Source organism: Terrapene carolina, unplaced genomic scaffold (genome assembly GCF_002925995.2).
Source record: "Terrapene carolina triunguis isolate 2854851 unplaced genomic scaffold, T_m_triunguis-2.0 Scaffold715, whole genome shotgun sequence".
Taxonomy (NCBI): domain Eukaryota; kingdom Metazoa; phylum Chordata; order Testudines; family Emydidae; genus Terrapene; species Terrapene triunguis.
Window position 1 is genome coordinate 2656711 of NW_020665066.1, and position 25004 is coordinate 2681714.

Below are 25004 nucleotides of genomic sequence, written 5' to 3' on the forward strand. Positions count from 1 at the left end.
TTTGAAAAAAAAAAAAAAAGACAGTGTAAACAGTTGAAGTATAATATCTTCGGGTTGGGGGAGGGGAAGGAAGAGGACCCTATCAGTTTTTGAAAGGATTGGGGGCAATAACCATCACTCCCTGTGGGAGGGTTGAGGGGGGGCAGAGCCATTATTTTTTGTGTGGGAGAAAAATATCAGTATTGCCAACCACAAGGATTAAAAAACCAGGGGTCAGCTCTCCAAAGTAAAGAGATTTGCTTAAAAACCTTGAGTTTAACATTATATATATATATAGATATAGATATAGGATATATATAAAATTCTTTTTATTTGCCTTCCAGATTTTGAGCCATGAGGGATCATGTTTTGAAGCTTTTCACTGCAGCAAGGAAAGCTAGAAACTACTTTAAAAAAAAAAAAAAAAAAAACCATAATCCTGAGATTCTCCTTCAATCACATGACTCCAGGAGCTGGGGCTTTAAGAAAGGCCTCAGATATCATGAGACTCATGATAAAATTGCAAGAACTGGTAATGCTGCATCTGATTGCATTTTTGGGACTGGGTGGGTGGATAAGGGCCATACCGTCACTTGCTTCCCTCCTGCAAATCTGCACCCTTCTCTAGCCCCTGCATGTGTGGAATGTGTGCAAAGAACACAGGCAAACAACAAATGCTGTTCTCTTCCCAGTAGACCAGCTGCTTTATTGTTTCTGAAACACAATGGGGGTGTGTGTTTGGCTTGCCTTATAACTAAACCATTTTGTTTTGAATATACACAGAGAGATTTAAAGTAAACACTGCTTGATTTCCCCCCCTCGTTCATTGCTGTGATGTCAGCATCTACCTTTCTACTCTATTCCTTGAAAATGAACAAAGCACAGGACCATAGATCCTACATATGGATAAAAGGGAGTCTCCTGCATCATCTTTAACGTGCAGAGCTCCTCAAAGCAAGTTAGACAGACATTTTATAGAGAGCAAAATAAGGAAACGAGAAATCTAATCTGTAGCTGAGGATCAAACTGATGTGGTTCATTGAAAAGTACATTACATTTGTTATGAATAAGGCTTTAATGTACTCAATGAAGTAGGGAGTCCATTCAGCAGTTATTCATCAGCATTCATCCATTTAGAGAGGTGGAATTCACTTGCACGTTAATCACACGCATATCAGTATCAACCAACATTATACCACAGAAACAAATATATCTGAAATGCCAATCTAAAGAAAGGTGTAGGTACACAAATAAATGGGCTCTGCTGGACAGATTTAGCACACCTGCAATAAACTCCATTATGGACACTGTCTACATCAGATACCTTTGGACTGTTTTATTTAAAGACCTGATCTGAACAGAAAACACAATTCTTGCTAAGTATCAGCATATTTTAAGCCAGATTCTCAGGTGGTAGAGCTACACCGATTTACATCAGCTGAAGATTTGGTCCTGCTTACCTAAAACTTGTAAAAGTTAGCTACAAAGTAAAAAAAAAAAATCAAACTTGAGTTGTTCCTAGATTTATGAATAGGATTCTCTTACTAATCAGGCTGGTGGAGGGGTGGGGTTGGGAAAGCACAGGAACCAGTTTTAACATTATTTGCTTGCTTCCCTTGAGAATTTTCTTGGTGCTTTTGGCTCAATGCCAATATCCCACAATGGGACATCACAAAAAACTGAAGTCTCACTGCACCCCACAAAACCCATGGTATTTGTGATGTGCAGAATGATGCATTCAAGGATACATTCAATGAAGCAGCATAGTTCCATTTCATGGATGGAAAAAGAATTACCAAAAAGTCTGCTTAAACATAATTTCTGTTAAAAAATTAACATCTGCAAACACTTAGCAGGTATAGAGTTTACTAATAGACATGGTCTTATTGGCTTTGGTGGGACTACGCCTGATTATTAAGCACTATAGCCAGCAGTAATTATTTGCAGGAACAGATCTTTGGTTAGCATAGAAATCCAATTATTATCAGTATTAGAAATACAGTGGCACCTAAAGACCACAACCAAGACCGAAGCCCAATTATCATAAGCACCGTATAGACACACAGTGATAGACAGTCCCCCCTGCCAAAGGGCTTGCAATCTAAATAGACAAAAGAACTATCATTGCTATTTCACACTATCACCATTTTACAGATAGGGAAACTGAGGCACAGAACAATTTAGTGACTTGTCCAAAGTCACACACGAACTCTGTGGCAGAGCCAGGAATTGAACTCGGATTCCCTAAGCCCTAGTTCAATGCTTTAAACCCAAGACAATAATTTAGGGTAGAACTTAACTCTCATTTTTACCTATAAACCAACTGTTGATATTTCTGCAGTTGCTTAAGTCTCTTCCTCTCTTCTGAGAAAACTTTGGGCTGGTCTACACTAGTGCGGGGGATCAATCTAAGATACGCAACTTCAGCTACGTGAATAGCATAGCTGAAGTTGAAGTATCTTAGATTGACTTACCTCGGGTCCTCACGGCGCGGGATCGACGACCGCGGCTCCCTCATCGACTCCGCTACCACCTCTCGCTCTGGTGGAGTTCCGGAGTCAACGGGAAGCGCGTTCGGGGATCGATTTATCGTGTCTAGACGAGACGTAATAAATCAATCCCCGATAGATCGATTATTACCTGCCGATCCGGTGGGTAGTGAAGACGTACCCTTTGGTACAGTACAGTACCTTTTGATTTTGTCTCCTTTACCAACTAGCATAGCCGAATCTTCCCACTTCCTCACTCTCCTCTCCTACTGGCTGTATTCCATTGACAATTTCTTCCTCGTTACAGTTTTTGTAATGCATTAGTCAGTCATGCTCATTTCCACAGAGTGGATAGGATTCCTTTCTCCGTATTCAAGGCCTCTATAAAAATACTAGGTCAGATCATCCACTGGCATAAGCTGGCAGAGCTCTGCTGAAGTAAATGGAGCTCTGCCAATTTATACCAGCTAAGGATGTGGCCCATTGAGTTTAGAGCAAGAGCTACACTTTTGCTGTGCAAGCTAGGACAACATGTCAGTTCAACACTGGACTGCATCCATGGCCTAAAACTCAATGACAAAAGTCGTCAAGTGGAAGAACGTTTTCCAGAGACACTCCATTCTCGACTACTATCCAAAAGTGTGGAAGAAATGCTTATTTATAATTATTTTCTAGGTTCCAGACAAATTATCTAGTCAGTGCAATCCACAGCCAAGAATTACATTTCACAAGTATTACCCAAATGGTTTTAATGGTAATCCTCTGCCTGAAGCAATCCTAGTTTACTGCAGCAGAAAGGGTGATTAAGTGCATGATTAGATACTAGCTAGGAAGCAGGTGGGACTTTCTTCAGCTCACCTGGTGGATCAGTTGCCTGGAGCTTTTGCAGGTCTTGGCAAAGTCTTGACTGCTATGGGCTGTGTGTCTTAGGGCTAGTCTACACTAGAAGCGCTATATCGGCGCAGCTGCACTGATGACGCTCTATGCAGACGGGAGAGCACTCTCCCATTAGCATCATTACTCCACCTCCACTAGAGGTGGATGCTGTGTTGGCAGGAAAGCATCTCCCGCCAACATAGCACTAGTGTGGACAGCGCTTAGGTCACTGTAACTGGCGTCGCTCAGGGGGGTGTCTTTTCCACACCCCAGAGCAACATACGTTATATCAACATAAGTGATAGCGTAGACCTGCCCATATGCACTAATTGAATCTAGCTAAAAAGTGGAGGTTCTCCTGAAAGCACTTGGCTGCCACATGACAGATACAGCAGGTCGGATTATATTGTCATGTCCACTTACCATTTGAAGGACACCAAAATATGACATCAGATATCCAGTCTGTGCTGCCTCCAGCCCAAAGAAATTCATAGAGATGATGGAAAACATAACCAGGAACAAACCTACAGAGTGTATTAAAAAGAAAATATCTTTAATGGGTATTGGAATATATTTACAGTGCAAGTAAAGGGCCACACCCTGCTTAGTTATCACTGATGTAAAGACAGTGGAGTTGCTCTACATTAACGCTGAATGCAGACAAATATACTTTGGGTTTTAAAAAAAAATCTTTCACCATTTCAACTATTACCTTTAAAAATGTAACTTAGAGGAAGTTAGATACAATCGCGCTGACGCAGTTCGCATGGTTTTATTAGGCCAGACATGCTAACCTTTAGGATAGCACAAGAAAAAATTTTTTTTGTTCAGGCAAGATTGTAACCAGGGGATAATTCCTCATTCTTTTTGCCTAACTTCAGATTTTCACCATTGGATTTGGGGTCTCAGAAACAGTCTAGGGACAGGAGATTAAACACAGTGGTTTCACTGTGCACAGGGTGAATGACTTCATTGGTACGTGGAGTTTCTGTCTCTCATGCATCTCTAATGTTGTCAGCACAGAGAGGCAGTCGAAGCATGGATGGCCTCAGCCCACAGTGGGCCTGCTTTTCAATTACTGTATTTTACACACACACACACACACACACACACACACACACACACACACACACACACCCCCCCCTACCTACAGACCAGTACATAATAAGTAGATATTTGCCACAAAATAAAAGTACAGCAAAGGATGTCTGAGGATGACAGTTTGCTGGCAAACGACTCACTAACTCAGCTATAGCAGAAGGATTTTGCCCACATTTCCTGTGACGCTGAGAAGGATTATAATTATTGGTCTATAATGCTGTACAATGAGGTTCACTTTGTCCACCTGTTACAAGCATACAACTAGATTATTTTCACTTGTAGCTTTAGAGGCATTTAGACAGGGAAATATATCTTTCAATGGAAGTCCACAAAAAACAAGATGTTTACTATAGGCTATTTTGTACCGAGCGTACTGTCACACATATTAGACCAGTTCCTCAGTGGGTGTAAATCAGTGGAACTACAGTACACCAATTCACTCCAAATGAACATCTGGCCTATTGACCACATCAATTCATAACTTTTCCAGTGGTCTGTCTTGGCTGACCAACAGAACTAAGATGGCTGCTGAAGTTCCATCCACTGTCCACCTTACACTGCTTGCGATGTAAAGCTAGACAATGTATTTGACAGCTATTGGCTAGCATTATGAGTGGGGAGAAAGGTGTGTTCACTATGACCAGAATTTTCAGAGGAGCTGAGCACTCACAGTCAGGGCCAGACTTCCAGAAGACACTTTTTAAAACTTAAAAAACTGACCTTTATGTAGGTGCCTAAATGGGAGCTGAACTGCTTTGAAAATCTGGACCAAACTGTGGCTACTGAGCTCTTGAAAATCTGCCTGTGCCCTCTTTTGAAAATCTGGTCCAAGAAGAACAAGTGATGAGCCTTGTACAGTAGAAAGTGTATACATGGCTTGGGAGACTCAATAAAAACTGGGAAATTTGGGGTAACATTTTAAAAAGGGGCTAAGTGACTTAGGTTCCTAAGTCCCATTTTCAAATGTGATTTGGGCACTTAGGAAACTAAGTCCCATTGACTTTCCGTGAGATTTAGGCCTATGACATGTGGTTTGGGGTGTCTCAATTTTGGGGTTCCTAATTTTACACACCTTAAAGGAGACTGAATTTCAGAAAGTGCTGAGCATCCACCCTCTGAAAATCAGGCCCTTGTAAGGGGTCTCAAGTTAGGTACCCAAAAACTGAAGCACCAAAAATCACTAGTCACTTTTTAAAATCTTGGCCTAAGTTCATAAGTCCATTTTGGAAAGGTGATTTAGACTCTCACGTAATGACCTACAGCTAAATTTTCAAAGGTATTTACGTGCCTAAATATGCAGATAGGCAAATAGTGGGATTTTCAGAAGTGCCGTAGTCCCCTTGATTTCAAAGGGAGTTAGGTACCCAGGTGCTTTGCAAAATCCTACTGGGGCCTATCTGCATCCTTAGGCGCCAAAATATATTTGAAAATCTGGACCCTAAGACACTTTTGAACATTTTACCCTTGGTCTGTTTTGCTTTCTCTCTTTTACTTACTACATTTTAATGGGGCATTTTTCCCCCCGCATAAGTTGAGAATGAAGCACTGTCATGTAGTAAAATACCCCACCTTGTTCTTAGACTGGCAGATATTCCCACTATTAGAGGTACCCAAACTATATTAGCCCATCTGTCCATCACCACCCTGCCTTAAATGTACCTCACTTAGGAAGGTACTTATTATCCCACATAAGTTAATTTTAGTGAGTAACCACTGCCGACTTGCCTCTATATACATTACAAACTTGTTTACAATGTAAATAGAAGCAGGTCTGTAATTTAGACGAATTAACTAATATAATTATATGGTTGCAGTAGTGAGATGAAGGTAGATGAGAGTTTAGCTTCAAGCAGTGAGGTGCAAATAAGTGGACAACAGCCAAATCACCTCAGGCTGTAATCATCAGGTCAGTAACTTGATGTGAGACCTGAAAAGTGAAGTTAGATGTTGCTAGAGATTTAATAGGTGGAGTTCTTCTGTGTCAACCAGCTACCTTCCCAGTGTGGCACTGTGTTTCTGGAGGGACAGTCTTTCCGATGAAATGTAAGATGAGACCCTAGGCACTCAGGATTGTTAAAAGTTCCCATGACATTTTTTTTCAAGTGTTAGAATATTAGCCACTGTGTCCTGTCCAAATCCCATCTTAATTAATTATATTTTGCCTATCTGACAGTTCCCCTTTAGTTTTTGAATGGCATTGTTATTCTTTGTTTTCCCCTGTAAATATGGTACATTGCTGCTTGTGCAGAATGGCTGCCATGTTCCACCCCTTAGGATGATGCATTTCGGCAGTGAGTGACTAATACCGAGACATAAAATGCATCTTGGGATTCTTTTGGAAGAAAGTTGCTACATGTGGTACATATGAGGCATTATGTTGTAGATGGCACAGAACTATAGCCTCAGGGTTACACAGTGACATTTTAAAGTTAAAAATAATACCATAAGCAACACCTTGAAATTAGGAATCCCCTTAAAAATATCACTTTACAATCCTGCCTGTTTTGTAAAACAGACTAATTCTATGAATTTTCCATTAGGCGAGTGTAGTTAAAGGCAAGTAACATTTTTGGAAGAGTTAAGGGAATTGCATTTTTCCTTTGGCCTTACTTGCATACTGTTCTTTTCTCCAGTGGGTTTTCTTTGGGGTATGTCTACACTACAGGATTAATCCGAATTTAGATAATTCGAATTTGGGAAACAGGTTGTATAAATTCGATTGTGCGCGGCCACACTAAGCACATTAATTCGGTTTTTAACCACATTAATTCGGTGGTGTGCGGCCACACTACCCCATTACTTTAACCACAGTAATTCGGTGGTGTGCGGCCACACTAACCCTAATTCGAATTAACAAAATCGATTTAGGCGCTACTCCGCTCGTCGAGGTGGAGTACAGAAATCGATTTTAAGTGCCCTTTAATTCGAATTAACTGGCTCTGTAGTGTGGACGGGTGAAGGGTTAATTCGGATTAACGCAGCTAAATCCGAATTAAAGTCGTAGTGTAGACCAGGCCTTGGACAGGGGTGTTAGATTACACAGAACTCAGCATCTCCAGTCAATGCCAAGTGCATGCAAAAAGAGAAATGCAGAACTTCCTTACTTAGAAATCCTTCACAGATTCCTATAGAAGACAGTGAGTCTTGTTTATTATATGTCAGGACATTTTCCAGGGAATAGTAAAAACATTTTGTCAAGCCCAGACAGGCTGAAATGCCATCTCTCTCTTTCAGCCACTCCTAGTAAATCTGCTTTGATATGCAGGTTAAGTTTAATGTTACTTAGACATCAAGAATCATTTTTAAAAGGGCCTCCCCCTTTTTTGAGAGTTTGCAAAAGTTGTGCACACATCCACCTAACACAGTTCCTGTGTCCATAAATTGGCACTTTCCCAATATCTTTAGGCACACAAAAGTGAAGCCTTGAAATTGCATAGTCCAGAGGGATGGTACTGATCATTTGCACAATTAGCAAAAAGAACCCTCAAGAGTCTCCAAGTGAAAAACGCACACCAAATTATTGAGTTTATCCCTTCCTGAGTTCAGGACCCTGTCCCCTACAAAAGATTGTGACCACTGCATTAGATTCTGCCCCTCTCCTTATGTCACAAGTAGTAGGATGAGCAGATTATTTGTACATGCACAGGCGGGCCAGCTGCTTCCTGACACAACATATGGGAGGAGAAAGGGTTGTACCATTCAGTGAGGAGGAGGAATATTCATTAATAAGCAGCACAGCCGTACAGAACAGGACGCCATCCACAGCCTCAGAAACAACTCTGACATCATAATCAAAAAGGCTGACAAAGGAGGTGCTGTTGTCATCATGAATAGGTCAGAATATGAACAAGAGGCTGCTTGGCAACTCTCTGACACCACACTCTACAGGCCATTACCCTCTGATCCCACTGAGGGTTACCAAAAGAAACTACACCATCAGCTCAAGAAACTCCCTGAAGAAGCACAAGAACAAATCTACACATACACACCCCTAGAGCCCCAACCAGGCGTATTCTATCTGCTACCCAAAATCCATAAACCTGGGAATCCTAGAGGCCCCATCATCTCAGGCATTGACACCCTGACAGCAGGATTGTCTGGCTATGTGGACTCTCACCTCAGGCCCTACGCTATCAGCACTCCCAGCTATCTTCGAGACACCACTGACTTCCTGAGGAAACTACAATCCATTGGTGGTCTTCCAGAAAACACCATCCCAGGCACTATGGATGTAGAAGCCCTCTACACCAACATTCCACACAAAGATGGACTACAAGCCGTCAGGAACAGTATCCCTGATAATGTCACGGCAAACCTGGTGGCTGAACTTTGTGACTTTGTCCTCACCTACAACTATTTCAGATTTGGGGACAATTTGTACCTTCAAGTCAGCGGGACTGCTATGGGTACCTGCATGGCCCCACAGTATGCCAACGTTTTTATGGCTGACTTAGAACAATGCTCCCTCAGCTCTCGTCCCCTAACGCCCCTACTCTACTTACACTACATTGATGACATCTTCATCATCTGGACCCATGGGAAAGAAGCCCTTGAGGAATTCCACCAGGATTTCAACAATTTCCACCCTACCATTAACCTCAGCCTGGAACAGTCCACACAAGAGATCCACTTCCTGGACACTACAGTGCAAATAAGCGATGATCACATAAACACCAACCTATACCGGAAATCTACTGACCGCTATACTTATCTACATGCCTCCAGCTTTCATCCAGACCACACCACACGATCCATTGTCTAGAGCCAAGCTCTAAGATACAACTGCATTTGCTCCAATCACTCAGACAGAAACAAACACCTACAGGATCTCTATCAAGCGTTCTTAAAACTACAATACTCACCTGCTGAAGTGAAGAAACAGATTGACAGAGCCAGGAGGGTACCCGGAAGTCACCTACTACAGGACAGGCCCAACAAAGAAAGTAACAGAACGCCACTAGCCATCACCTTCAGCCCCCAACTAAAACCTCTCCAGTGCATTGTTACCCGAAATTGGGCCAGCTAGTAAGCTTAGGGAGGACTAATGACCCACCAGAGTTTGGCAGAAAGCAGCACGTTTATTATTCTGATAGCTAAGCTCAAAAGAAGGGTGGGGGGTCACACTCACACTTGCATACTCATGCTCCCAGGACAGGCACAGCACTGGAGATGTTAGGATCCTTGAAGGTAAGTGTCCCACAGCGCAGTGATGGACGGTGTGATGAAGGTAAGTCTTCCCGAAGCACGATGGAATGCAACGCGGAGAACCACTGGCCAGGCGGTCCTCACGGGAGGTACAAGCTTGTGAGTGCACTCCTGAGCACATGGCCCCTTCCCGTTTTAAGGATCTGCTCCTCATGGCCTGCGACTAGAGATGCCTTGGCTGCGCCAGGTTGGTCACACTCCACCTCCGGCAGTGTCCATGCAGCGTCTATGCATTGGGTGTGTGATCACTACCTAATTAGAGTCCCGACACCTTGTCTACCTGGAAGTTCTTCTGATCTTCCAGCTGTTCAACCAGTCCATTCATCCCACAAGCATTCCAGGAGGGAGGGGGAGAGGGAAAGCCAGTTCACAGGTATTCAGAGAGGGAGAGGAGACAAAAGGGGCGGTGGAAGTGTAACAGACCTTTTGAGCATACAGGTTATACATAGCATACAGATCACTGGTGCTCCTACAACATGCATCATCAAGGATCTACAACCTATCCTGAAGGATGATCCCTCACTCTCACAGACCTTGGGAGACAGGCCAGTCCTCACTTACAGACAGCTCCCCAACCTGAAGCAAATACTCACCAGCAACTACACACCACACAACAAAAACACTAACCCAGGAACTTATCCCTGCAACAAACCCCATTGCTGACTCTGTCCGCATATCTATTCAAGGGACACCATCATAGTACCTAACCACATCAGCCACACCATCAGGGGCTCATTCACCTGCACATCTACCAATGTGATATGTGCCATCATGTGCCAGCAATGCCCCTCTGCCATGTACATTGGCCAAACCGGACAGTCTCTACGCAAAAGAATAAATGGACACAAATCAGACATCAAGAATTATAAAATTCAAAAACCAGTCGGAGAACACTTCAATCTCCCTGGACACTCAATAACAGACTTAAAAGTGGCAATTCTTCAACAAAAAACCTTCAAAAACAGACTCCAATGAGAAACTGCAGAACTGGAATTAATTTGCAAACTGGACACCATCAAATTAGGCCTGAATAAAGACTGGGAGTGGATGGGTCACTACAAAAACTAATTTCCCCATACTAATTTTCCCCTACTGTTACTCACACCTTTCTTGTCAACTGTTTGAAATGGGCCACCCTGATTACGTTGGCCTCATTACCACTACAAAAGTGATTTTTCCTCCCTTGGTATTCTACTGTTGAGAATAGCCCACTTCCACTTTAATTGAATTGTCTCGTTAGCACTGACCCCCCCCCCCCCCCCCTCTAACGCAACCCCCCTCCCATCTTTTATATATATATATATACACACCTGCCTACTGTATTTTCCACTCCGGGCATCTGATGAAGTGGGTTTTAGCCCATGAAAGCTTATGCCCAAATAAATTTGCTAGTCTCTAAGGTGCCACAAGGATTCCTCGTTGTTTTTGCTGAAACAGACTAACACAGCTACCACTCTGAAAACAGTCGCATAGTAGGGGAAGTCATAAAAGCTGTCAGCTTCCCTATATGTATGTATAAATGAATGCAGCCAGTCATGAATGAATGCTGCTGGTCCAGCAATCTCTCGTCTCATTGTTGAAAATGTATCATTATTTTCTTATTATTTTATTTGTATTGCAGCAATGTCTAGAGGCCCCAACTGAGTTCCATTTTACTAGGTGCTGCACAAACAGTCTAGTCCAGTCTCTGAGCTGAAGAACTTACAGACTAAATAGACAAGACAAACAAAGGATGGGAGAGATAAAGTTTCCTTATTCCCATTTTACAGATGGGGAACTGAGGTAGAGAGAACACGTGATTTGCCCAAAGTCACACGAAAACCCATGGCAGGAAATCTGTTATACATTCAACTTCAGATTTGGACCCTATATAACTGTGAGTGGCCTGTGCTGGAATATGCAACACTGAATATGGAATAGCTCCAGCAGAAAAAAAAATAGTCCTGCTTCCGTTCTCCTTCACCAATGAGCAAATATAAAGGGCTTTCAGATACACATGAAAAGCAACTCTACTGGATTTATACTTGTTATTTTAAATACTACGATGACCACAGAGAATTACCTGTAGGGAGTCCGGAAAGGACCTTGATTAAGAACACTTCCTTTACTCCCGGAAGCTTCAGCAGGCGTAGGATTTCTTTGAGACTAAACACACTGGACTGTGATGTGCCTATGAAAATGACGGACAAAATAATAGTCTATTTACAAGGACTAGAAGCAGGAAACAAGAAACGATACATTATCTTATTACACTCACAACCAACTCTCCACAGGGAAAATTTCTTCCTTCTTCTCTGCATCATGGTTCTCCATTGCCTGTTTGGGTTTGGTTCTATGTGCATGGAACCCCACTAGCAGCAGGGGGATGTTGGTGTGCAGAGCAAAAGCAGAATATCCAATAGACATCTGCAGTGTGGGTCAGAGACAGGCAGAGCTGATGGGAGAGGACAATGCTGCATATGATTCAAAAACCTATAGCCCTTTCCCTTTTAGCATTCCCTCCAGCCCTTATAATTGGCCACACGGTGCGACAGTCTCATGACATTTTCACCTTCTCACCCATCCCAAATCTTTTTTTATTTTAGCTTCACATAGATTTTCCAAGTTGTATCACAACTGATACAACTTGGAAAATGTGTGTGAAGATTGCACGTAGAACCAAAGTCTGAAAGACGATGCACCATAAAATACCACACAGAAATAAATTACAAGGCCTGACACCTTTAAAGAAAAGATAACCCAGGCCAGATCTTCAGCTCGTATAAATCAGCCTTAAGCCATCAAAGTCACTGATTTACAGCAGCTGAAACTCCACCCTTGACACTATTGACCAAGATGCTGTCCACTCGATCCACCGTGCACAGAACTCCCATTCCAAGGGGAGTTCCGAATGTGGAGGTCTTGCACATTGGGCCTTTTATGCACAATAATCCCCTTGCTAGAGCCACCTACGTACAATAGAGAATCGGTGTTCAGGCTGAGCTGTAAATATTCTTGGTTTTCTGGCCTTCGTGTTATCTGAAGAGTTTACTGGAATGTAATCCATATGGTTGAAATTATTGTTTTTGCATTAGTGGGTTTTAAAAAAATCCTCTGAAGAGAGTTTCTGTGATTTGGCACAGCGGACTAGTGAATGCATAGGACTGGGCATTAAGTAGAGAAAACTCTAAGTTTAATGGAGTAGTGGAGGCTGGGTGAATGTCAGTGGAGAATTGAGCACTTCTGTAAACAAACTGGGTTGCAGCTGTTACAGCTATGGCAATTTCCTGCAATATCCTGGACAAACCTTACTGAATTAAGTTAAACCTTATTGAATTATGTTTAAGTATCTTAGAAGTTCATTGCAGTCACAAGTGCAAATGTTTATGTATAATTGTGGAATTGTATGCCATATCGCTAGGAGGGAAACATGAATACTGTAAACCCAAGAAGTGTTATGAGTGTCAAAGGACTCTTTAAAATGGGGTGGGCAAACTTTTTGGCCCGAGGGCCACATCTGGGTATGGAAATTGTATGGTGGGCCATGAATGCTCACGAAATTGGGGCTGGGGTGAAGGAGGGGGTGAGGGCTCTGGCTGGGGGTGCGGGCTCTGGGGTGGGGCCAGAAATGAGGAGTTCAGGGTGCGGGAGGGGGCTCTGGGCTGGGGCAGGGGGTTGGGGTGTGGGAGGGGGACTGAGGGCTCTAGAGTGGGGCTGGGGATGAGGTGTTTGGGGTGTAGGAGGGTGCTCCAGGCTGGGACCAAGGGGTTTGAAGTCTGGGAGGGGGCTCCAGGCTGGGGCAGTAGATTGGGGCACTGGGATGTGTGTGGTGTAAGGGCTCTGGCTGGGGGTGCAGGTTCTGGGGTGCAGGAGAGTGCTCCAGGCTGAGATCAAGGGGCTTGAGGTGCAGGAGGGGGCCAGGGGTGCAGACTCCAGGAGGCACTTACCTCAAGCAGCTCCTGGAAGCAGTGGCATGTCCCCCCTCCAGCTCCTACAAGGAGGCGCAGACAGGCGGCTCTGCGCGCTGCCCCGTCCACAGACGCTGCCCCTGCATCTCCCATTGGCTGCAGTTCCCAGCCAATGGGAGCTGCGGGGGTGGTGCGTGGGGCAGGGGCAGCAGCAGCGTGCGGAGCCCCCTGACTGCCCCTACGCCTAGGAGCTGGAGGGGGGAAATGCCCCTTCTTCCGGGAGCTGCGTGCGGAGTGGTCCCCAACCCCCAGCTGGAGCGCGGGAGCAGGGAAGCCCCAGACCCCGCTCCCCAGCAGAAGCTCAAGGGCCAGATTAAGTCAGCTGGAGGGCCAGATGTTGCCTGCGGGCCATAGTTTGCCCACCCCTGCTTTAAAACAATCTGCCAGATAAGAATGAACTTTCAGTCAAGTGGGTTTCCTAGGAAATACTTGGGAGGAGGGGAATGCAAATTACCACAACTGGACCCAACCTTTCGAAGCTACGCCCTGAGGAGAAATCCATTGTCTGCTGATTACCTGTTTCCAGAGTCCCAAGGATACAGGCCCAAACCGTATAAAGGAGCGAATCACAGATTCATGAGGGTTCTGGTTCTGCCCTTGTAACTACAGGAAAACCAGTGTTGGGTTTGAGGGATGGACTCCTACCAGAGTCCTTGTTGGGGTGAACTCTGGTAAGCTTATTAGTATGCGTGTAGAGTGTTATTTTAAGAATAAATGTGCTGTAGGCAATTACACATTTTATAGCCTCTGAAGAGAAAGCAAAACAGACCGCTTAGGGAGCCTGCATGCTGGGGAATAGTCAGAGAACAGTGCAGCTTGGAAAAACCCGGGTCAGGAGGGAGGGAGAGACATGGGTCTCCGCCCAAGCAGAGGGTGACAACTAAGGAGTCAGGACTCTGAAAGTGGGTGCCCTTGCTGGACTATGAGGGAGAAATCACAGGTGCCGTTGCCCTGAACTGTTCAAGCAGCCAAGTTGCACAGCAAATGATAATGGAACAAGCTTAGGCCTCTGGAAATCTGAGTTCAAGTAGTGAATGGGTCCCAAGTGAACACCAGTTAGATGGTTTCATCATCAACATCGCAAAAAAGCCTTCTCATTTGATACACGCTTGGCACCATGGGCAACGTCTTCTCAGATGAGGATGAGGGATCAGCACTCAGCATTTAAAACTGCCCAGACACATTCCTATAGTGATGAAAAGTTGCCAGAAAGGGTAAACACTCACGCTGCTGCGTAGCTTGTCCTTCTGACTTTGGTTTGGTGTGAGCAGGGATACAGGTCATAACTATCATTGCACTTATGAGACTTGCCACTACCGCAAGATACGATGGAAAGTATGTGCTGTGAACAGAAAGAGCAATTACGATATACATACAATGGACTGAATTACAAACGCTGTGATCATACAAGCACTTGAGCATGTGCCTAACTTTACTCATATGAATAATAGGAATAGTCCCAATGAAGTCATGGTGAGTAAGGCTATGCATGTGCTTAAGTGTTTTCGGGATTGAGGCCTTATAAGAGTCCTCATGATCTGACCATTAATTCCTTCAAAGATGGATTTTACTGCAAACCATGTTACAGTAGTGTATTAATAACAGGCATTAACATGCGTCTGACGAAGTGAGTATTCACCCACGAAAGCTTATGCTCCAGTACATCTGTTAGTCTTAAAGGTGCCACAGGACTCTGAGGCATTAACACAATGCTTTTTTAATTTGTAAAGCTCAGAAAAAATTGCTTTCTTAGCAAAGCTGTTTAGAGATTCTCCAATGGAACAACTGAATTGTTAATTATGATCAACCCGTTCCCACAGTGGGCCAAATTCTGTCACCTTTATTAACATTGAGTAGTGCCTTATTCTGCAAGGAGCCCACCTGATTTTAGTGGGAATCCTCCAGGAGGAAGATCCTACTCAACAAGAGTAATAGTGGCAGAATCTAGTCCAATGAGTACACAGAAGCTTAGACACTAGATATGCAAAACCACTAGATAGGATCCATGTAAGATGACAAACAATTTAAAAAAAACCAAAACCCTCTTTTATCTTAGGCTAACCACTTTGTCACTCACTGACCAGAAACAGGTATAGACTAGCACCTTTGATTGGTACCCTATCATCTCTTAAGATGCTCACAACCAAAAGGCTTCCAGTGAGTGAAATAAAGCAAAACTATTTCCCACCCAACCACCAATGATCCAAGTTATTGTTATTTTGAATCTGCCGTATATTGCCAGGGCCAGAGCTCACCACCACGCAGCTGGGGAACGGAGCCTGAAGCCCCGTGGCTGGAGCTTGCCACCCACCACTCCAGAGCTGAAGCCTGACCTCACTGCCCCCGAGAAGGTGGGGGAACTCATTGGCTGCCTGCTCCTCCAGCTTTTGTGTCTCCGGGGTCGGGGGGGGAGGCACAACCACTACTGGTGGCCCCAGGGGAGGGGCCGTTGCTTTGCCTCCCGCCCCCAGTCATCACCCAGGAGGCTGTGGCCACAAGAAAAGCCCCTAGTGGCCGTACATGGCCGCCATGGCCTCACTTGACAAACGCTTTAGACAGCTTTCAGTGGCTGGGGAAGGATAGTGTTGATTATTATCATTTTGAACTCAACAATACTTGCTTAAGCTTCACTTAAGCTCTCAAAAGAGAAGGTGAAGAGGTGACCTGAGATTGATCTTTAAGTAACTTCGTAGGGAGAAGATTTCTAATACTAGAGGGCTCCTTAATCTATCAGACAAAGGCATAATAAGTGACTAGAAACTGAATCTAGATAAATTCAGGTTAGAAAGAAGGTGCTAAATTTTTAACAGTAAGAGTAATTAACCCCTGCAACAATTTGCCAAGGAACATGGTTGATTCTCCATGACTTGAAGTCTAAGTCAAAACTGGATGTCTTTCTAAAACATATGCTCTAACCCAATCACAAGATGTAGGCTTGATGTAAGAATTTCACCCAGTAATTCCATGGCCTGTGTCATACAGGTGGTCAGTGTCACTAGATGATCACCATGATCCCTTCTGGCCTTGGAAACTAGGAAAACAGAGCTTAACTGATGCAATGGCATTGTGCTGGCCCTCTGAAAAGGAGTGATTGTCACCCTAGATCACTTTTCAGGTTCTGTAATAGTCTACATAGACTTACACATGAATTGTACGAAATGAGACTCATCCATAGTAACTGGCATATTCTGCCAAAGGACATGTGGTAGCTGTAATTTGCAAAGCATGCCTTTTTATGATGGTGTAGATAAGAGAGTGTTGATTGCCACCCTAATGCCTAGTTATTGCTGATGTCATGAGATATCAGTAATAACCATGAGCTCCCTCACAGAATAACAACGAGCCGTACTAATTGTATAAGTCTCAGGTCTCTTTCTAGACAGACAAAAGTGTGACCTGAATAATTCTGAGAGCTTGCAGTGTTATTATTAAAATTAAAATATGGGACAGTCAAGGATTCAAATGACTACATTGAGAACAACATCAAAGAACAAATTCTACATAGGCATTACTGTAGATAGCAACTGCACAAATAAAAGAAATCTTTTAGTTCACTATTTATTTATTAATTATATCAGCCTTAAATAACATCTTCATGTAAACAGATATACCGCAGAGAGTTACAACTGACTTTATGATGTCAACCAGTTCTCCAGGACCACAAAAATCAATCATCTGCTGTGTTAAGATTTTAGCAAGAGATTTTATAAGATCCTGTTTGCCAGTATTCCATTTTCAAGTTCCAAACAAGATTCAAGGCAGGTACCAGTCAGTAAAAATGGAGGATTTCCCTCTGAAAACCAAGTAAACAAAGTAGTAAACCAACTCAAGCACCAAATCTACCACCAATTCTTTGCCATGATGATGGGGTGAAACACCACCCAAAACAAAAACAAACCCCTAGAGATTTTACACACCAGCATCCCCCACCCCTCAAAAAGTGACTTGCCTTAAGTAAACGAGTAAGTGGAATTGTACAAGGCTAAACTCAATGATTTCAGAGTACTGTAGCAAAAACTGAAAACTCATTCAGGAAAATATAAAGCTCAGTAGTAAGATCATCCAAAACTATCTAAGTCACTAAGATGCCTCTGAAAATATCACCCTCAAACCATAACTTCTTTTTGGTACTTTAATTTTTAATTTTCCAAGTATCTTTGCCCTTTACACCATTCTTGTTGATAGCTACATTATTTTTTCTCATGTGGAGGGGATGGATTCCATAACTGTAGCTAACATATTTCTTTAGCGCATTACAATGCACTTCACATTATTTTTCTTATATAAAGTAAGCTTTTTTTTAAAAAAGAGGAAGTGAGTTCAGTGCCCATGAAGACTGGCAGATCGACAGATCAAGAGATTGAACTCTTTATGTAGTTATCTTGATTTTAATTAATAAATCAACAGATTTCTAAATTTTCAGAAAATTCATTTTATAAGCACTGTAATTTTGGGGAGGATAGGCTGCATTCTTCATACATAACATAACATGAACTCAACATTGACTATGGGGCCATGACAGGCACCTCCAGCATTAGATATACTGAAAGAGATCAGCTTTGCAAGCTTCCCCTACCCACACCATTAATGCAACCCTGACCCAAAGGAACCTGGTGATGACTTCTAGAGGAGAAAGGAGCAGAGCAGTCTCAGAGCCCATTCGACCTTTGGCTTCTCCAATGAAGCCAACAACAGTGATGCCAGTTGTAGTGATTGGGCATTAGAAGCCAGGCTGCGATCCACAAACTCATTTCACATAAGTCACAAAACAGCCATCAGATGATAACTACCTACCGTTTTTACCAGTCTGGGTGGTCTTTAAACTGGTGACCCAGGGATGAAAGACTTAGGAATTAGGTAACAAGATACTTAAGTGCCTAAATTTAAGCATTTAAATAAGTGGGCTAATTTTTTGACGTACTATGAATCTATTGATCTCATTGGGAACTGCAGCTGTTCCATACTTCTGAAAAGTTAGGCCCCTTATTTAGGGGCCTCAATAGGGATTTGGGTGCCTAAATCCACACATTTGAAAAAGTTGGGGATAGTTCCTTTCACCAGTGTTTTGTACCCTCAGAATCAGAGTTGACATTTCAGCTCCAAACAGCTTATTCTCTGGGGTTCTGATCCCGCTCCACAGAAGTCAATGGAAGTTTTGCCACTGACTTCAGTGTAGCTGGATCGGGTTATTTCAATTTACCTTAACTCTATTCCTATATGAAAACATTCCAATGAGCACACTGTAAATATGTGGGCTGACACAACAGATAGTTTAGACCAGGGATCAGCAAGCTTTTTCAGAACTGGACCTCATTTTAACAGCAGGATTGTCTGCCAGGCCACTTACCCTTCCATTCCATGATCGCACAGTCTGTCTCTCCTTCCCATTCACAATCCAATAGCACGCCTGTGTCAACTTCCGCAATTGGTTTAATGGAAAAATGAGACCAGGAACATAATGTATTTATAGCTGTGTTTTGTTGCAATTTAGTAACTGGAGATAAATTTGAGAACAGCACCATGTGACACGCCAGCGCTCCATGGACCATCCAGGGCCCATTTTGGGTACCTCTGGATCAAAAAGATAAACATGAGTGACAGCTCTTTGTGGCCAGAACACTGGGTCTGCTCAGAACAACTATGAAAATAAGAAACAAAACACAAGGTAAAGTTCTGTCTGTAGCCTTAGATTTTTCCAGAATGAATTTTTCGGCTCACGGGTAAATTTGGCACTTGGTGGGTGTTCTGCGTTTCAATCAAGCCTTTGACTTGGAAGGGAAACGGTCACAGGATGGCATTTGCTGTGTACTCAAGGAAGTAAATATTGACACCCTTCTCAGCTTCCCCAGCCACCTGGCACAGTTTTCATCCCCGTGAAAGGTTCCATTCTCTTTTAGGAGTGCAAGGATAACGATTGCTATTTCATTGTGCTTGAACATTTTGTGATGATTGGGGGGAGGATTAGCTCAGTGGTTTGAGCACTGGCCTGCTAAACCCAGGGTTGTGAGTTCAATCCTTGAGGGGGCCATTTAGGGAACTGGGGTAAAAATCTGTCTGGGGATTGGTCCTGCTTTGAGCAGGGGGTTGGACTAGATGACCTCCTGAGGTCCCTCCCAACCCTGATCTTCTATGACTCTATGATTGCTCTGTGGATTATGTAGGTGAAGACTGGAGGCAGCAGAGCAGATTATGGAAATACCACTCTACCAAGACATGCCTAACTATTTACACTGCTAGGTGACAAGGCAGAGTGTGAAACAGACCATGCATATTGGGTGTGTACACTTATTCCTGGAAGCATTGTACATAAAACCCATGGGACTGAACTGACAAATAGTCTTTGCAAACATACCAGGACTGAAGACCTGGGGTCAAATTGTCTGTTGGCAGAAATGGGCAAAATTCCACTGAACAGTGCACATTTACACCAGCAGATAATTTGGCCCCTGGAATTAAACAACACATGTTAGGTAAGTAACTAAGATGCAATTACTATTATTTGTAGACTAAGACTATGCTTTATAATTTTTCTGTTGGCTATGACCAGACCCTCACCCTGTGAGGGTAAAAATGCTGTAGAAAAGAGCCCTATATTGGTAAAGGATGGACTAGATGTTCCAGTAAGTCTTTTCCACCTCTGTTTTCTGTAATTTTATGAAGTTTCTAGCTGCCTTTGGAGACTTGATTCTTCCTGGCCATTTGCAAATAACCCAGTGAAAGTCTCAGCGCCTGTCTCTGCACCCTTGATCCGTTGTGGGTCACCTGTCGGAAGCTTTGGGGACACGCGGTTTTAGCAAGCTCCTTGAGGAATGGTGATTGAGTCAGGGAAGCCTTTTCCCTCCACTTCAGCTACATCATGCTGTGAAAAACTCAGACAGATATTACAAGCCCTATTGGCCTACCAGTTTGAAGTGTTCTGGACTTGAAGTTCTGGAGTTGGGCCTGCGAGGAACAGAGGACACATTATTCTCTCCTTCATGAACCTCCCCAGGAGAAGGTGGGAGGCCTGCAGCCATCAGTGGAGTCTCTGTCCAGTGGCTGGATGCATTGAACATTTGCCCCTTATGTTACCGCTGCCTACATTTGAGCCAGGAGGATTCTTGGGATTTGCATGATGAGTTCTACCAGGTCAGCTCAAAAGATGCCTCACCCTGGTTGAGTCAATAGGCGCAGTGCTGAGCTAGTCTCAACTGGAACAATGCTTAGTGAGGGGACTTGAAGGCCAACAGTCCATAAAACAATGGTTACAGCGCAACAAAACCGGTCTTCTTTCTTGCCTGAGACAGGTAGGCATTTTGATCTCAAATGCACTATTTTCCCTCCTCTGCTATATCTGCAACTGCGAGAGAGGAGGAGGAGGACGGAAAGGAGAACCTTCTGGAAGGAGACTCCCCAAAATGTCTGAATACATCCCCACCAGTTCCTCCTCCATCTGACGCAGCGCTCTGTGTTTAGAAACCAGATCCATCAAGTCCTATCCTGTCTTTGCAGTGTCCTACGTGGATTCTGGGTTGGAATCCTACATCACAACCTGGGATGACGTCTTTTAATAAACTGCAGTGCCTGATTCATAATAATTTCAACATGGGGTTAGAGGTGGGCGTGAGGTACCAGGCATACGCTGAGTGGCCATGCAGTAACTAACTGGGGGGGAAGCGCCTTTACAAGGCACGTACGACACACTGTTTATATTTTGTGTAAACCACTGAAGCGAAGTCAGCCTGCTGTAAACATTTATATTACATGACTAGTTTCGCAGCCTGGGGCAGTTCATAATGCGCCACAGGCGGGAGGAAATGGTTTTCCATCTGGAAGGCCTGTCCTTATACAAGCTTGAAAACAGAAGTGACGACTGTATGTACTATCAAGGAGCAATGTCATGGTAAAAGGATTAAACGCAAAAGAAAATATTATCAATCAATGCTGGATGAAAACCGTTGAATTCCTTCCCATCTAATGCCTCAGCAGCATCTGTAAACATTTTAAGATAACAGTAAATCCTAAAATACACCGAGTTTCCGGGATGATGCAGTGAAGGGCATGTACTGTACGCTATCCCTCAAGGAATCAAATGGATTGTAGACTAAAGTTTAGTCTTTCCCTTTCAATAGCTTCAACATCAAAAATATGTCGATGAGGAAAGCATGCATGTTGTTCACTGAAGACTGGTCCATGTAAAGTAAGGTAAATTCAGTCACTTTCTGCTTAGTATTCCAACAGCTGCTCCTGGCTCTGAATGCAAAGTGCTGTGGATAATCTGTGTATTACTGCAAAATTAAATTTTGCAGCCATAGTTCATTTCTTTGTAGAAGGTTGCCATTCCCATTTATCATTTCAGGATTCAGTGATCAAGGCATGTCTCTCCAGAAAATGGAATTGTTTTTATTTTCTTTCCTTTTTTCTTAATAAAGTCAAAGCTGAGTGTGGAAAAAGTACAAATTGTTTTTTAGTGACTCACTCCTACTTCAAAACGATGCTGAATAAAGCTCACATTCATGACAGCTCCAAATTCCTTGAAGTGCTCTAAGAAGACTTAACTACTCCTTTGATTGTGTTCCAGCACTATCTGCTCAAACACTTAAGCCTTGAGCAAGGGGACAGCTGTAAGTGAAAGAATTTTCCCTTCTTTTTCTCAAATCCACTCTGCTAAAAGGCAAGAGAAAAAAAGCACTGTAACAATGTCACAATTTCGTCATTCTCCAAGTAATATGTCAGTGTTCTTTGCAAAACAGAGGGGACGGACCAGCCCTTCATTAATGGAAGACCAAGCATATGCCTAATGACTCCATGATCAGTGAAAACTACAGTAACTAGCATGTGTGGAGGATGAGAAACTAAGGTTTAATTCAAGAGGATGTTATTTTAGCTACTCTGCCAATCTTTGGTCCATGTAGCTCAACTTTAACCTGAAAGATCAGCCCAGCAGTGCTAAAATTCCTGTAACAGACAAATGAACTGACAAAAAGTGTCACCAAAGCCTAAACCTAAAGCCCCAATTTTTTGTTAAGGGGGGAAAAAATGCAGTTGGCCTCTTTTTGTTTTTAAAAATTTCACCCAATGTCTGGGACTATCATGTAAATATATTGTTACAGCGTGGCTTCTGCACACAGGGATGGTGGGGGCAGGGGGAAAACCAATCTGGCTGCCAGAAAGATTCATGCTAATGTGTGCGTACAGGTCAGCCAGTTGCACTCACACCACTTTTATTCATGCTTCTCTACCGGCCAACTTTTCCCGTTAGGTGGGATTATGCAGTGGAAATTCTGACACTCTGACTTGGCTGTCCCCACGGGGAGAATTTCACGCAAAAGCAAGACTAGAAAATGGCATGTGTTCTCCTCCTGACCTCCCCGCCTAAGCAAATGCTCCTGTTAGAATGGCATGCAGACAGAGTGGGGATTAATGCTAGTTAAAGCAGCATTAAATCCCATGCAGAGCCTTGGGCGGGGAGGGCTTGCTACAGGGATCTTCCTTCTAACTCACATCACAAAGTTGTGGTGGTGGACCTATCACAAAGGCAGGGGGCATTTAACTGCCCCCTTCTAATGACCTTACCCCCACTGCATCATTGCAGCCCACTTTTCAGATGCTGCCCAAGAGTAGGGTTCCTTTGATTTTTCATCACAACTCCTCCATAGACATGTCCCCGTTAGCTCTCTCAGCCACATTGCTATATTTGAACTCCAATCCAGAGTTACAATGGTCTTCCCAGTCATAAGAAGCAGGAGGGAGTGATGGGATTTGTTAATTCCTCCTCACCTGATGTGACTAGAAAAATATTTACAGCATGTCAATTTGGCACATTTGTTCTTCTGTTGAAGAACAAAACAAAACAAAACAAAAAAACAGAAGAGGGCTGTTGGCTTGGGGCATTCGTGGATTTCACCTTGAGTGAATGGAGTAAAAGCCTTTTCATTGCACATGAAGAGAACTAGATCACTTCCAAGACTGGCTCTGATTAAATCTAGCACCCACCCATATACCACGAGCTACCCACAGTCCTCAGGTGAATATCTACACAATTGCTTATTTCCGGTGGCAGCCATATTCTGGCTCACTCGGGATATTTATTTGACCAAAAGACAGCCCGTGTCATTTTGCAGTCGCCATTTGTTCATAACCCTAGACAATCTGACACTGTTATCATTCAATATTGATTTTACAGTAGCGTCCAAAGGCCCAGATCAGGATCAAGGCCCCATTATGCTAGGCACTGAACAAACACAGAGGTAGACATGAGCCTTGACCAAGAGTCTTAAAATCCAAGATTGGCGGCCTCTGTTCACAAGAAGCCTAGACCTGGAACAGGATGGGTGTTACAGATCAGCACTGTAGTGCGCTGGGTGTAGGGGAAGAGACAGGATTCGAACACTGGATGCTGCAAGTTAGAACTGAAGTGGAGTGGCAGAACTGGAACAACACAGAGCACTAGATCACAACTAAGGTGTATCAACAGGGCTGTATTCTTAGCTGCCCTCAAGGACAGCTTTAAGTGACCTTTGTGCTGTTAGCACAAAAAGGTCTTAGCGTGGGCCAAGATTGGGTCCATTGTGTCTGAGTGACTATACGGAACATTATATTTCAGTACAGGATATTAAATTAATACACTGGCACTTGCATAGGGCCTTTCATCAGAGGCTCTCTCTACGTGGAGGATACACTGTATGAATTGATATGAACGGCTGAGTATCTTCGGGGTGGTGTGGTAGCGAGGCTGCATGCCTTCCACAAGCATTTGCTAGAAAGGAAATCAAAACAATAAAAAGAGGTTGAGATAATTGGTTTCTTCTGTAGCAAAAAGCCTGAGTATAACACATCCTCTGCTTCTCTGCCAAATGAATGAAATATTTGTGGCATGCTTGGGAGAATGCTATTCCCCAAGGCAGCTGAGAGCAGCGTGTCTTTGCCAATCCATTTACTGCTTGAATCCAAAGCAGGGCTCTTCAGAGGAACTCTGCTAATTGCAGGAAGAGGCATATCAGTTACACTTGAATAAGATGTGGGTGGATTGCACATTTTGCCCATAATCCAGTGTCATTAATCTTGAGTGTCAATTATTTTCATGCACACTGCGCTGGTAAAAGACCACATTTCAGAAAATGATACTTTGCTAATTCAAAGCTGGCGCTTGCCTGTGTTATTTTCCCGCTGGTGTGTCTTAGGCAGTTCCGCTTGTTTCTTTATCTGTGCACAGAAGAACACCTGCACATTTAAATTCATTTACAACAAACGGAAGAATAAGCTTCCCTCCCTAAGACATTTTACCCAGCTGGCTGACCGAAGGCCTCCCTCTACTCTCAGTTATATCTGCTTGCTTCATCCTTCATGTATGGAAGAGGGAGAGACCAAGCAAGGACCAAAGCAGGCTGGTCTTGTGGTTAAGACACCGAACGGGGGACTCAACATC

At 43.5% G+C, this 25004-nt stretch overlaps 1 protein-coding gene across 2 annotated transcripts in view; it reads right to left on the reverse strand.

The window, feature by feature from the left end:
- Positions 1-25004, reverse strand: part of SLC22A18 (solute carrier family 22 member 18) — a 99221-nt gene that overhangs the window by 23944 nt on the left and 50273 nt on the right. For both annotated transcript variants that reach the window (XM_026660165.1, XM_026660164.1), the window contains exons 8-10: positions 14824-14939; positions 11713-11820; positions 3768-3868 (exon numbers count right to left, since the gene is read on the reverse strand). In XM_026660165.1, the coding sequence (XP_026515950.1) occupies positions 3768-3868; positions 11713-11820; positions 14824-14939 (325 nt within the window). The remainder of the gene's footprint in view (positions 1-3767; positions 3869-11712; positions 11821-14823; positions 14940-25004) is intronic.